Genomic DNA, 12627 nt, shown 5'->3' with positions numbered 1-12627 from the left:
CACGCTGCACCCCTCCTTGCCTGGGCAGGGCCCGGGTATTTAGCGGGTGCTCGCCACCCCAGGAGAGCCGTGCTGAGGACGGCGGTAGGGGATGCTGCTGGCGGCAATGCTCTTAGAGGATGCTGCCAGCATCGCCTCTGCTGGGAGCTTTTCTGCAGGTTCGGTGAGCGAAAGCTGCTCCCCGAGGCAGCAGCGCCTGGCGGGGCCGCAGGGCAGCTGGGGAGCACGGGGGCAGTGGGAGTGCGGGCACCCATGGGCCAGGGTGCACCATCCCGATGGCAGGCGCTGCACCGAGACATGGTGTCCCCAGCCCCTCGTGGTCCACAAGGACGTGGGCTGGGCACCCAGGCTCGGCCAGAGTTGGTTTATAATTTCCATTAACAATGGAAGCCACATGCCTGGGCTTTTGGGGTTGGCACTGTCACCGAAGGGAGAGGGCGGCTGTTGGGGTCCCCATAGGGGGATGGCACTCCTGGGGAAGCAAGCATGGTCTCTGTGCCCGGGGCAGACACACAGGGCAGAGGAGCCAGGTCCCGGCTGTTGGCAGGGCAGTGATGTCCCTGTGACAGGAGGTGCTGCAAGGAGGGGGACGCCCGTGGGGACAGATGCAGCGGCACGTCCCTGTGGAGCCAAGGGCAGCAACACCATGGCACATCCTGGGGCTGGGTGTTGGAGCTCGTGCGGCTGGGGCCGCCAGGTCCAAGGGCGATGCCTGCGGAGCTCAGCCCAGGCTCATGGCCCACAGCCGCCTGTGCGAAGGAGGGTCCTCAGGGGAACCACCACTGCTAGGCTGTGAAATGCCATCAATGCCCGCTCCATTGGGTGTTTATCAACCACTCGCTTGTCCAGCACTGCCACAAGCTGCTGCTCTTGCTGCTTGTCACCTGCTCCCCTCCAGATCCCTCTTCCCTGCCAGGCTGCCTGCCAGCCCCCACCAAGCATCACCTCCGTCAGGTCTGTGCACCAGCCTGCACGGGAGTTTCTGGTGGAAGGGGAAACTTGCAGCTCTTTGGATTAAATAAAAGTGCATTTAATGCCCATGGTGGCTGCTGGGGCTGGCAGAGGACTTCTGAGCAATGCCATCTGCGCAGCCATGACAGGGACAACAGGTACACTCAGGCAGAAGGTCCCCCCAGACAAAAGGGTGGTGTCACAGTTACTGGCCGGGTGACAGCCTTGTGAGAGCACCTTTATAACCCAAAGCCACTTGATGTGGCTTTTTGCGAGGGTACGGCAAGGCACGCCCCAGAACCGCCCTCCCGGCAGGCGTCAGGGCGGAGAAGGCCGAGGCGGTGGCCGAGGAGAGGCAGCCGGCCCGCCCCGGGGGCGCGCAGCTCGGGGACGAGCGGCGCCGGCTGCGGCCGGGGTCCTTCCCCTCCGCCGCCCCTGACACCGGCCCGCGCGGGCGGGGCTTGGGGCAGGGGCGGGGCTGTCGGCTCGGCTCCGCGGCCCCATTGGCTGCCGCCCGTGAGGCGATGTCGGCCCAGGGCGGTGCGGCCCCGGCCCCGGCCCGGCGGTGATGGGGACGCGGATGGCGATGGCGGCGGACGGCGGGTGGGTGCCGGCGAGGCGCGGCGGCGGGGAGCCGGCGGTGCGGAGCGGGGGTGACGGCCGCGGCTAACGGTACTCGTCTCCGGCAGGGCGGTGCGGCGGCGCGGCGGTCCCCGGCGCTCGGCGGCGGCCACAGCGCTGCCCGCCTGGCGGCTGCGCTGCGAGGGCGGCCGGCAGCGCTGGCGCTACCTGGGCGACGGCGATGGCGACGACGGCGAGGCGGGCGGCGAACGGCGGGCGCAGACGGCGCTGGAGGAGCACAGCCTCGGCCTGGACACGGTGCGGGGCGGGGGGCCGGGGCGGGGGCCGGGCGGCAGGGCCCGGGCCGAGGGGCAGCCCCGCCTGAGGCGCTGTGTCCCCGCAGAGCGAGGTGCTGCGGCCCTTGCCGGCGGCCGGCACGGCCCGGGAGGCTGCCCGCAAGGGCATGCGGTTCTACGCCGCCCTGCAGGCCGAGGACGGGCACTGGGCGGGCGACTACGGCGGGCCCCTCTTCCTCCTGCCAGGTAGGCATCGCGGTACGCCTTCCCCGGGAGGAGTGAATGTGTTGCATTTGGCTTCGTGTGAGAGCCAGCCTGTCTGACCTTCCAGGCCTCCTCATCACGTGCCACACTGCCAAGATCCAGCTGCCGGAGGGGTTTCGGAAAGAGATGGTGCGTTACCTGCGGTCTGTGCAGCTCCCGGACGGAGGCTGGGGCTTGTGAGTAGCAAAGATCCTTCTTTTAGTTATGGCACCTCCAAGATCCAGCACTTGGAGCTGCTGCCAAATCTGCCCAGGCTTGGGGAGTGGGACTTGGCAACTGTGATACCTCTGGGTGGTTGGACTTGCTTGTGTAGCACTCCAGGGACACCTTTTGCCACAGAGGTGGCTGGAGCATCAAGTCTGGCAGCATTTCCTCTCTGGCGCTATATCCCAAAGCATCATGTGTGACAGGGTAGTGCAGAGCAATGTTTCTCCCTGGGTTAGTGGGGTCCCCCCTTTCCACAGTCACCCCTGGCATCCCACTTCGTCCCGACAAAGCTCTGTGTAGTGGGTTGTGTCTGGCTAATGCTAATAGCTGGCTAATGGCTGTGCTGTCGCTGTGCATGTGTGTGACAGGCATGTGGAAGACAAATCAACGGTGTTTGGCACAGCACTCAACTACATAGCCCTGAGGATCCTGGGGCTCGGACCAGATGACCCTGACATTGTGCGGGCCCGTGTCAACCTGCACAGCAAAGGTCAGCTCCGTTGTGCCCAGCACAGCAGCCATGGGGCTGGTATGCTGGTGAGAGAGGTCTGGCTGGACCCAAGGGACATGTGGAACATGTGGAGGCTGCGTGGAACATGGGAGGCTGCCAAGTAGTGGAGGAACTGTTGCTCTTGCTTGCCTTTGATGGCACCTGCATTTTCATTAATGATGGGAAAGTGTGTTAGCTTTTGTACCATTGCCTGCTTGCCTTTTTTCGGGCCATGTGTCCCAGCCTGAGTGGCATGCTCCCAAATATGGGAGAAGTGGACCCTGCAATGGGGAAGAAAGCAGGGAGCTGGCATGGTTGCATTAACCCTGAAAACTGATACTGCTCTCTGCAGGAGGTGCTCTGGGAATCCCTTCCTGGGGGAAGTTTTGGCTGGCTGTCTTGAACGTTTACAGCTGGGAGGGAATGAACACGCTTCTCCCAGAGATGTGGTATGTGTCACCCCCGATGTCGAGGTAGGGAGTATTGTCAGTCCTGCCACCAGCCTCAACCCAGAACTCTCCCAGGCAGTGGCGTTTGCTGGGATAACCCCAGCTGTGGCCTGGAACTGGGGGTGCTCAGGCTGCTTGTGATCTGGGAGACCAGCAGCAAGGCCAGCCAGTGGGTGGATAGCACTGAACACTGCGCCAAAGGGAGATGCCAGTGCTCAGCCCTGTTAGCTTTACCCACGGGGTCCCTGATACATCCGTGTGCTCCCTGCCTGCCACCAGTATTTTCTGCTCTTGTGGCCAGCTAGAACTGGGCCCTAGCAGGACAGGATAGCCACATGTAAGGCTGCCAATTCTAACCCTCATTCGTACCCTCTCTGATTACTCAGGGGGCCACTGGTTGTCAGGGAAAGTGTATGACATTTTCCCTGGGGGGAAATCGGGGGCTGCACAGTACCAAGGGCTGCTGGTGCTTTGTCATCACATGCACTTAACCATCAGTCTGGGCCTCTGCCTTCAGAGTTGCGTGGGGAAGAGCAGGGCCCCTGAACTGACTTCTCCCCTCCCTCCTCTCTGAGCTCAGGATCCTGCCTGCCTTATGTCAGCTGGGCCAGGAGCAGTGTCTGCTGGCCCTGGTGGGGAGGGAGCAGCCCTGTTGAGGAGGATCTGAGCAGGGCCAGGCTGTGTGGGTATTCCCTTCTTTTCTCCTGCAGCTGTACCAGTAGCAGCAGGCCAGGTACAGGGGATAGGGAAAGGCATGCCCTGCTCCTGGCATCCCCTTGTCAGCACATGGTCTCTCCATGCTGCCCTTGGCCCTCCTTGCTCCTCACAGAAGCACCTTCTCTGTTGCAAACAGGCTGCTTCCTACGTGGTTCCCAGCCCACCCGTCCCGGCTCTGGTGTCACTGCCGCCAGGTTTACCTCCCGATGAGCTACTGTTACGCCAGGCGTCTGTCAGCAGAAGAAGACGAGCTCATACGGAGCTTGCGGCAGGTAAGGAGCTGACCCTGGTGGGGCTCCCTGACAAGGATATGTGGCTCCCTGACCACCTGCTGTGCCAGCCATGTCCTTGTGGGCCAGCCTCTGGCTTGCGAAGTGGCAGGTCTCATACCCACACAGTCTCTCTGTCCAGGCAGTGGAGCCAACTTCCAGCAGTAAGCTTCCTCTGGGTGCTTGCTCCCAGCTAGCCAGGCTGATGCCCTTTGTTGTCTTGTGCCAGGAGCTGTACGTGCAAGACTACGCCAGCATAGACTGGCCAGCCCAGAGGAACAATGTGGCTGCCTGTGATGTGTACACCCCACACAGCTGGCTGCTGGGGGTTGCCTATGGTGAGTGTGGTGTTGCCTGGGGCAGGAGGGCCCTTGTCATGTGAGCCGGTGGTGGTGGAACTGAAGCTGCCTTGTACCATGGGGGCTCTTTAGGGTCTACTGCCAGCTACTGGTGTGTGCCCTGGAGCTGGGATGGAGACATGGATTGTGTGATCCTTGGGCTTCTCCCTCCCTGAGAGCAGCAGGGTCTTGTGCCCAGGTCCTTGGGCCACCCTGGGGCAGAGCAGTTCCATGCTTTCTTCGACTGGTCTTCACATGAGCAGCGGTGCAGCCTGCCACAGCAAGTGAATCTGGCTGCACGGGGCGGGTTTTTCATTGCATGTCCCTTTCTTCTCCTGTAGCCATCATGAATATGTATGAAGCCCACCACAGCACCCACCTGCGGCAGCGAGCCATCACAGAGTTGTACAACCACATCAAAGCTGATGACAGATTCACCAAGTGCATCAGCATTGGGCCAGTAGGACACTTACTGTTGATCCCTTAAAAATCTTGCCCTTTGCTCTTTAGGGACCAGCTTGTGGCCCCCCCAGCCCTTTGCAATTGTGGCATGTAACCATAATCACCAGATCTTGCTCAGGCACAACTTCTGCTGCTCCTAATGCTCAAGAGCTTAATGCTAACAGGGCACAGAAGATGCAGAGGGCACGGGGACAGCTGTGGCCCCGGTGAGGGGTACCTCTCCTTGTGGTCCAGGGACATGATCTGAGGGGAAGCTCTGGAGTAATCTCATGGCACCTGCCCCACTAACTCAGCTATGCTGAGTGATGCCACAGATGGGGCTCTTGGGATTAAGCCCGGGACCACCTCTAGATGGCTTTGTGCTGGGTGGGAGGGACATATGTCTCTGGGGCTGGAAGAAGCTGTATCCAGAGCAGTGACAGTGCTGCTCTCGGCAGATTTCCAAGACGATCAACATGCTGGTTCGCTGGTTCGTGGATGGGAAGAACTCCCCAGCTTTTCAGGAGCATGTTTCCAGGATCCCTGACTATCTCTGGTAAGGGCTGAGCGTGGCCCACCTGGCACAGTGCAAGGCTCCGATTCCTGTAGAGTGAGCACACCGTGGCTCCCAACCCGCTTCCTGGCACTCTCGTTGTGCCTGCGCTGCAGCACTGTGCTCTCTCCTCCCACAGGCTGGGCCTCGACGGCATGAAGATGCAGGTGAAGTGCTGTAGGAGTTCAGCTGTGACTGAGAGGGACCCTGGTGTGCTGGGGCAGCCCATGGAATAATGGGATAGCTTGTTCACCCTGGGCCTGAGCTCCTGGCATCTCTCCTTTGGTGCCTAGTGGCTTTGTCTATCTCACTGCCACTTGCCCTGGCTGTGCCAGGAGTGAGTAGTGTCCATCCTGCTAGTTTGCCTCTCTGTGGCTGTGAGCTGAGGGGGCAGCTCTAGGCCTCCACCCTCTTCATCCTCACGAGTCCTGGGAGAAGGGAAGGAGAAAGACAAGTCCCTGATACTGCATGTGGACTGAGCTGTGCTTCTCTCACAGTTGTGTCCCTCTGCTCCTTATCGCTAGCCACCTCTCCTGTCTTGGCTGTGCACAGAGCAGGCTGAAGCAGCTGTCTCATTTCCTATCTCCTTGCTGTCCCCTGCATCTGTCCCCTCTATGCCAGCACATCAACTGTGATGCTGGGGTGACATAAAACTGAGACACAGGACGGAGGGAACTAGTGGGGTAATGCAGGAGGGATATGCTGTCGCACAGACCCCACAGCTAGGTCAGGCTGCTGCCAGCACCTGCCCCTCACTATCTACTTTCTCTCTTCCAGGGCACAAATGGATCCCAGCTCTGGGATACTGCCTTTGCCATCCAAGCCTTCTTGGAGGTAATGCACCCTTCAGTGCTACATGCTGCCTTGGGAAAATGGTCTCTCCTGGCGTGTCCCCGAATACCAGCAGCTCCTACTGTGCATCCCCTCAGACCTCTGCTGTGCCATTTCTGGCATTGCATCGTATGACTGAGCCAGGCAAACACACATCTTCTCAGAGTCCACTTCGGCTGTGGTAGGCAGGGTGCCCAGCACAGCTGCTAACAGCCCATCTTTGCCAGCTGCTTTTGAAGCAGGAGGCCACAGCGCTGGCTGAGTGGGTCAGGTTAGACTTCCCAGTTGCTGCAGTCTTGTGGTAAAACCCTGGCCCTTCCTCCTTGCTGTGCTTGGCCCCAGAGGACTGCCATTTGGCAAAGACAAAGCGCGGGTCTTCTGCTTTCCTGCATTGGGGCAGAGACAGCTATGGTAGGCATGCTTTCTGGAGGGTGGTGTGATTGCCCTGGTAAGCCCCTAACCTGATCATGCAAATATCTCTCTCGGTGATGCTGGCAACGGTTTTTGGTTCAGTTCTCACTGTAGAGGTTTGTAATAGAAACAGTAGGCAAAGTATGAATGCAAACCTACAGAAAGGGCTACATGAAGGGGCAGGCATTAATGGCACCTAGATCAGTAGGTCAGCAAAGTCCCAGCACATCCTTTTCTTCCTGAGGGGCACATTTGATGGCCACAACTCCTTGCTGACTGCTGACTGTGCACCTCTGTTTCTAGGCAGAAGCCCAGAAGATGCCTGAATTCACGTCCTGCCTCCAAAATGCCTACGAGTTCCTCCGGTTCACTCAGGTGAGCGGAGCCAGTTGGTGGTGTCTCTCACATGCTGGCTATGCAGACTTGGCTGCTTCTCAGAGCCCTGTTGGATGCATCTGTTGCCTTCTGAAGAGCTCTTCTGAAGGGCTGGACTAGCAAAGTCCTAGGGACAGCCTCATGTTTTCTGCTCCCTGTTGCTGGGAGCCATCTTTGCAGCTTGGAGAGGCTGCAAAACTGAGAGCTTAGGCTTCTTTGGCCTTCGTCCTGTCTGGTGCCCACACATTTGAGGCACCCTTCTGGGAAACCCAGACCCCTTGGCTAATGACTGTGTGAGCTCAGCTCCTGCTGGCCAGGCCAGTGGCTCAAGGTGGGGGTCACCATCACCAGCAGCTTGGTGCAGATGCAGTCATACGTCTTGCTCATGGTGCTGCCAAGGGGAGCATTGAAAGCAGATGGCTCCCTGGCAGGAAAGCGCCCAAAGAAGGGACTTTAGCAACACTTGCTGAAACTAGGCCAAAATGTGATTTCTCTTCAGCACTCCCTTGCTCCAGATCTGACCTCTTTCCCTGTCTGCCTCCCTCAGTAAAGGACAGGTGGTGCCCAGTCCCACATTGTTCTGCATCTGCGATGGTTTCAGCCCGTGGTCCTACAGCCAGGCACCTCCAGCCTGCCCTCACTTGTTTCTTGTCTTCTGCAGATCCCAGAGAACCCGCCCGACTACCAGAAATATTATCGCCATATGAACAAGGTACGATGGCTGGAACTGGTCTGTGAAGGACGCACGAACGGGGCAGGGATTTGGGCAGAGGGGATGGGAATGAGGGGCAGCACCACCCCTCCTTACAAGAACAGAACAGGTCAGGGGAAGGTGCTGAGGCCCCCTGACCCCTTTCCAGGGTGGCTTCCCCTTCAGCACCCGAGACTGTGGCTGGATCGTGGCAGACTGCACAGCAGAGGGACTGAAGTCAGTTATGCTGCTGCAGGAGAAGTGCCCCTTCATTGCCAAGCTTGTCCCCTCTGAATGCCTCTTTGATGCCGTGAACGTGGTAAGTGCTGCAAAAATTAGGGCCAAGAGAAATGCAGGCAGCTAAACTGAGCTAAAATAAGAAGTCAAGGCCTGATGAGTTGTTAGATCTGGTATTACTAAGCTAGTACAAGGCCTGTGGCCTAGTATGGCAACACCATATTTACTGTGATACGGAGCTACATATGTGACGTAATGTAATGTGATGGTCCAGATTGGGCCTGCCTGTCAGTGTGGTTTGGGACTTGGGTTGTCTGCCAACCCTTTGGACTTGTGGGTCTGACTTTGTCCTCACACCTGGCTTGGGGCCAGACTGGGGTGGTCCTGCTTGTAAGCCAGTCTCAACCCCTCTCTCTGCTTGTCTGGCCAGTTGCTGAGCATGAGGAATTCGGATGGAGGCTTTGCCACATATGAAACCAAGCGAGGAGGCCACTTACTGGAGCTGCTGAACCCCTCGGAGGTGTTTGGTAAGGGGAGCTGTGTGGGGCTGGTCATCCTGTCCACTGTGAAGGAACACAGTCGACTGGCCTCGCCGTGCCCAGTGGCTGCCTGGCTTTGCCCCAGGTCCCTCTGGGGCATAAGTGTACCCTGGGTCCAAGTGAGAGGTTGGCAGCGTGTGGCTTGGAGGCTCCCCAGTGGAGGGGCTGTTGCACTGATATCCTTCACCTGCTGGCAGGCGACATCATGATCGACTACACCTATGTGGAGTGCACGTCCGCTGTCATGCAGGCACTGAGGCACTTCCACGACAGGTTCCCTGAGCACAGAGCCCCAGAGATCAGGTGAGGCACTGAGGTGAGAGCTGGGTAGGGGAGAAGACAGGCTGCAGTGTCCCATGCTGCCTGCTATGGGCTCTGTTGGCACAGCCCTTGCTGAGCCTTGTCAAGGGTCTTGCGTGGACCTCTGCATTGGCATGGTGCAGCCCCTGTGGTGGCCCTTGGTGTGTGCACAGCTGGGACGCTGGTGACTTCTCCAAACCAGAGCCCCCCACCTCAAGGGGGGGCTGGTGGTGCCCCCACCTCAAGGGGGCTCCTTGTGAGGGGCTGGTGCCCAGCCTCTCTCAAGGAGCAGGGCGTAGGCTGTTTGGGATCATGCTGGGGGAAATTGGTGGAGATCTGCCTGCCTCTTGACTTAGCAGTTGCCTTGATCTTGCAGCCAGTTGTAGGCTGGGTCCCCTGCTTGCGTGCTGGCATGAGGCAGAAAAGCGCCCAACTGGTGCACGATTTGACTCTGAGATCCCGAACAATGTGGCTGCCTGTCTGCATGCTCTTGCCTCTTGAGCTCTCTAATAATGGGACCCATCAAAGCCTCAGAGGGACTGATGGATGCCCCTGATGATGCAGCCACTGAGTTTGAGCTGCTTCTGAAGCGGGTGTCTTTTTCCTGACCAGAGAGACTCTGCAGAAGGGCCTGGACTTCTGTCGCAAAAAGCAGCGAGCCGACGGGTCATGGGAAGGGTAAGCAGTGTTTCCGGTGCTCAGTTTTCCCCTGGCTCCTGCAATGTGAGAGGGACCAGGATGGCAAAAATTCCTGGCTGGCAGGATCTATGGGAAGGGCAAGCAGGAGCTGATCCTCCTCTAGCTCCTGTACTTTGCTCTCCTTTCCTCTTCATCCAGCCCAGGCAGAGCAGGCACCTTGTGCATTGCACAAGACCCAGGCAACCCCTGGGGGCTAGAGTGGCTCCAGCTCCTCTGGTCCCAGTGTCTGCTGACGCCTGAGTGAGCTGGGAGCAGGTGCTGGTGGGACTGGGCATGGTTGCACCGTAGGAGAAGGCAGGCTGCAGCTCTATGCCTGGCTCTCTTCTTGCTGTGAACATGGCCGTGTCACAGCCTGCCTCTACCTGGGGCCTTGCACTCCTGACAGTACTGCTCTCCCCTTCCTCCTAGGAGCTGGGGGGTTTGTTTCACCTATGGCACCTGGTTTGGTCTGGAGGCATTTGCCAGTATGCAGCACACATACTGTGACGGGTAAGAAGGGGCTGTCTGGTTCCCCTGCCCCTACCTACCTCTTGGGCCAGGGCAAGACTCCGTGGTGGGGCTGGGTGGATGCCCTGGCTGTGCACGGGCTCTCCTCCCAAATCCTGCGCCTGTGATATGACCAGGGCACTCACAGCCTGAGCCTTGAACTCTCGGGGCAGCCCCAGCCATGGGCAGGCCAGAGCACAGCTCCTTTTTGCAGCTGGGAAACATGGGTGTGCAAACGCTCCGTGTCCCCAGCCCTGTCTGATTCTCTGCCCCATCCTTGCAGGGCTGCATGCCGAGAGGTGGCCCAGGCCTGCCAGTTCCTCCTCTCCAAGCAGATGGCAGATGGCGGGTGGGGAGAGGACTTTGACTCATGTGAGCAGCGCATGTATGTGCAGAGCGCCGTGTCGCAGATCCACAACACATGTTGGGCCCTGCTGGGGCTCATGGCTGTCAGGTAGGAGCAGCCCTCACCTCTTCAGGCAGCACCTGGCCCTGAGTGCTCAGTGAAATGGGAAATGCAGGCTGGGTTGTGTGGCAGGGCTGGCATGGGCCCTGGGCCTGGCCGCTATGGGCCACGCACCGAACCGTGTTTGTTCATGACCTCATTGGTCATGAGCCTCCTGCAATGAGGGACTGGCCTGCGCAGTGCTCCACAGGCCAGCGAGGCTCATTATGCCAGGCGAGGGGGAGCCAGTGCAAAGCAAGGTCTGTCTGGATCACAACCGCAGGCCTCCAGCCTGGGAAAACATTGCTGTATTCATAATGTCTGGTGTCCTAGGGTTGTGAGGGACCTTCCCAAAGCACTCAGCGTGCCTGGGAGAAGCTCAGGGCAGCCTGGAGGTGGTTGAGTTCCCTAAGCACATGGATGGCAGTTTGCAGGTGGTTTGGATAAGAGTGCTCACATTTCCCTTGTGCTATACAGGTACCCTGACATCGACGTGCTGGAAAGGGGCATCAAAGTGTTGATCGATAAGCAGCTGCCCAACGGGGACTGGCCTCAGGTACATCTTTCCTCTAGTCTTTCCAAGGGGTTCCCTGGTGTTGCAGATGTCCTGGGCATTGTGCAGCCATTGCAATGGTGTGCTTTCCCTTACCTGGACGGGAACCCATGTATGGCTTTTGGTGGGGGACTTCAGGAAGGCAATGAGCTCAGCACCGCATCCTGGACACACTGTGGTCCCCTGTCACCCATACCATCTTGCTCTCTGTCTCTCTCTCAGGAAAATATTGCTGGGGTATTCAACAAGTCATGTGCCATCAGTTACACTGCGTACCGCAATGTCTTCCCCATCTGGACGCTAGGGCGTTTCTGCCGGCTGCATCCCAACAGCCCTCTTGCTGGGCAACTGCAATCTGGATCCTTGGCTGGGGCAGGGAAGACTGTGCAGGAGGCCTTGTCTGCCTGAACCTGGGCCACTGCAGATGCCATGGCCTCTGACTTGTCTTAGATATTGGCTGCTGCATGGAGCCATGGGGGTGTTTCCTGCATAGAATATCTCAGTGCTGATCTTAACACTTGGACTGCTGCGTCTGCCAGGGAGGAGAGCTGCCGTGGTGCTGCAGAGTCTCTGCTTTCTGTTGAACCTCTCCTAAAAATCCACTTTTAAAGGTTTTTTCCCAGGTATATCCTCCCTCACAGGATGGGGAGTGAAGTGCCTTTTCAGACCAGTTTGGTGAGAAGAGAAAGCTGCCAAGCTGTCCACATCCAGACAGACTCCCTCTCATCCTGGGTAGAGTAAGGCTGCTCTTCCCCTCATGCTGTCCAGGTTGGCTGTCTGCAGCAAGAGCATGGGATCTGGGGCCTCCCCTGTGCCCAGCATCATGATGGGGTGTACTGCGCAATCCCTGCTGAGCTGTCCTCTGTGCTGTGGGTGCCAGCAACTGCCTTTGAAGTTCTCTCTGCTCTGGAGCCTGTGCTGGGAGGGGAAAGGCACCTGTTCTCCCCCAGACAGATCAGAAGGAGGAGTCCTTCGCTCAGTTTTCTTACCATTCTGTCCCCCAGCTGGTGGCACCTGGCTTCCCAGAGCCTCACAGGTGAAGTCAGCAGCATCATTCCCACTTCAAAAAAGGGGAAACTGAAGCAGAAAGCACTGAGGTGGTGAGTGTCAGGGCACAGCCTGGGTCCCTGGGCTCCAGCCTTCCCCCAGCGCAGCAGGTGCCTCTGTTCAGGCTGTGGTGCAGCTGGGCGTTCACATTTCGTTGTCAGAGTTGGAAGTCGCATTGACTTAATAAATTGCTAATGATGTTGCAAGTGGAACTTAACTCCGTGTTGGTCTCTTTATGTGTGTGTCTAGTGTGTGTCCCAAGTGGAGGGGAGCTTGCACAGCAGCGTCCTGTAATCTGGCTTGGGTTACCTGTCCCCAGTGGTATGGGCACCATCTCCACCAACAAGCAAGCCATGCTTGGAGCCTGTGCCTGCTTTGCCCTCCTCCAATGCCTTTGACCCCAGAAAAATATAATCAAGGAAGCAGCTGACTAAGGTGAATGATTGCTTCCCCCACCCGCTGCTTACACTCATGCGA

General features: G+C 58.5%; 1 protein-coding gene across 2 annotated transcripts; it reads left to right on the top strand.

The window, feature by feature from the left end:
* The first annotated feature begins 1409 nt into the window (after positions 1-1409).
* Positions 1410-12362, top strand: LSS (lanosterol synthase). Of its 2 annotated transcripts, XM_075511721.1 has the most exons (22): positions 1411-1554; positions 1641-1830; positions 1916-2054; positions 2140-2248; positions 2648-2769; positions 3122-3218; positions 4072-4207; positions 4434-4542; positions 4884-5002; positions 5442-5539; positions 5676-5703; positions 6314-6370; positions 7082-7153; positions 7815-7865; positions 8014-8163; positions 8512-8608; positions 8818-8923; positions 9533-9598; positions 10028-10108; positions 10389-10559; positions 11028-11106; positions 11326-12362. In XM_075511721.1, the coding sequence occupies exons 1-22, from the start codon at positions 1520-1522 to the stop codon at positions 11509-11511; spliced, it is 2298 nt and encodes a 765-aa protein (XP_075367836.1). In that variant the 5' UTR covers positions 1411-1519; the 3' UTR covers positions 11512-12362. The 2 variants fall into 2 exon arrangements, with proteins under 2 accessions (XP_075367837.1, XP_075367836.1); XM_075511722.1 differs by lacking the exon at positions 10389-10559 and having other exon boundaries at positions 1410-1554.
* The last annotated feature ends 265 nt before the right edge of the window (positions 12363-12627 follow it).

The sequence above is a fragment of the Mycteria americana genome, chromosome 9 (genome assembly GCF_035582795.1).
Source record: "Mycteria americana isolate JAX WOST 10 ecotype Jacksonville Zoo and Gardens chromosome 9, USCA_MyAme_1.0, whole genome shotgun sequence".
NCBI lineage: Eukaryota > Metazoa > Chordata > Aves > Ciconiiformes > Ciconiidae > Mycteria > Mycteria americana.
Note: the sequence above shows the minus strand (reverse complement) of the source record. Positions and strands in the feature narration are given on the sequence as shown.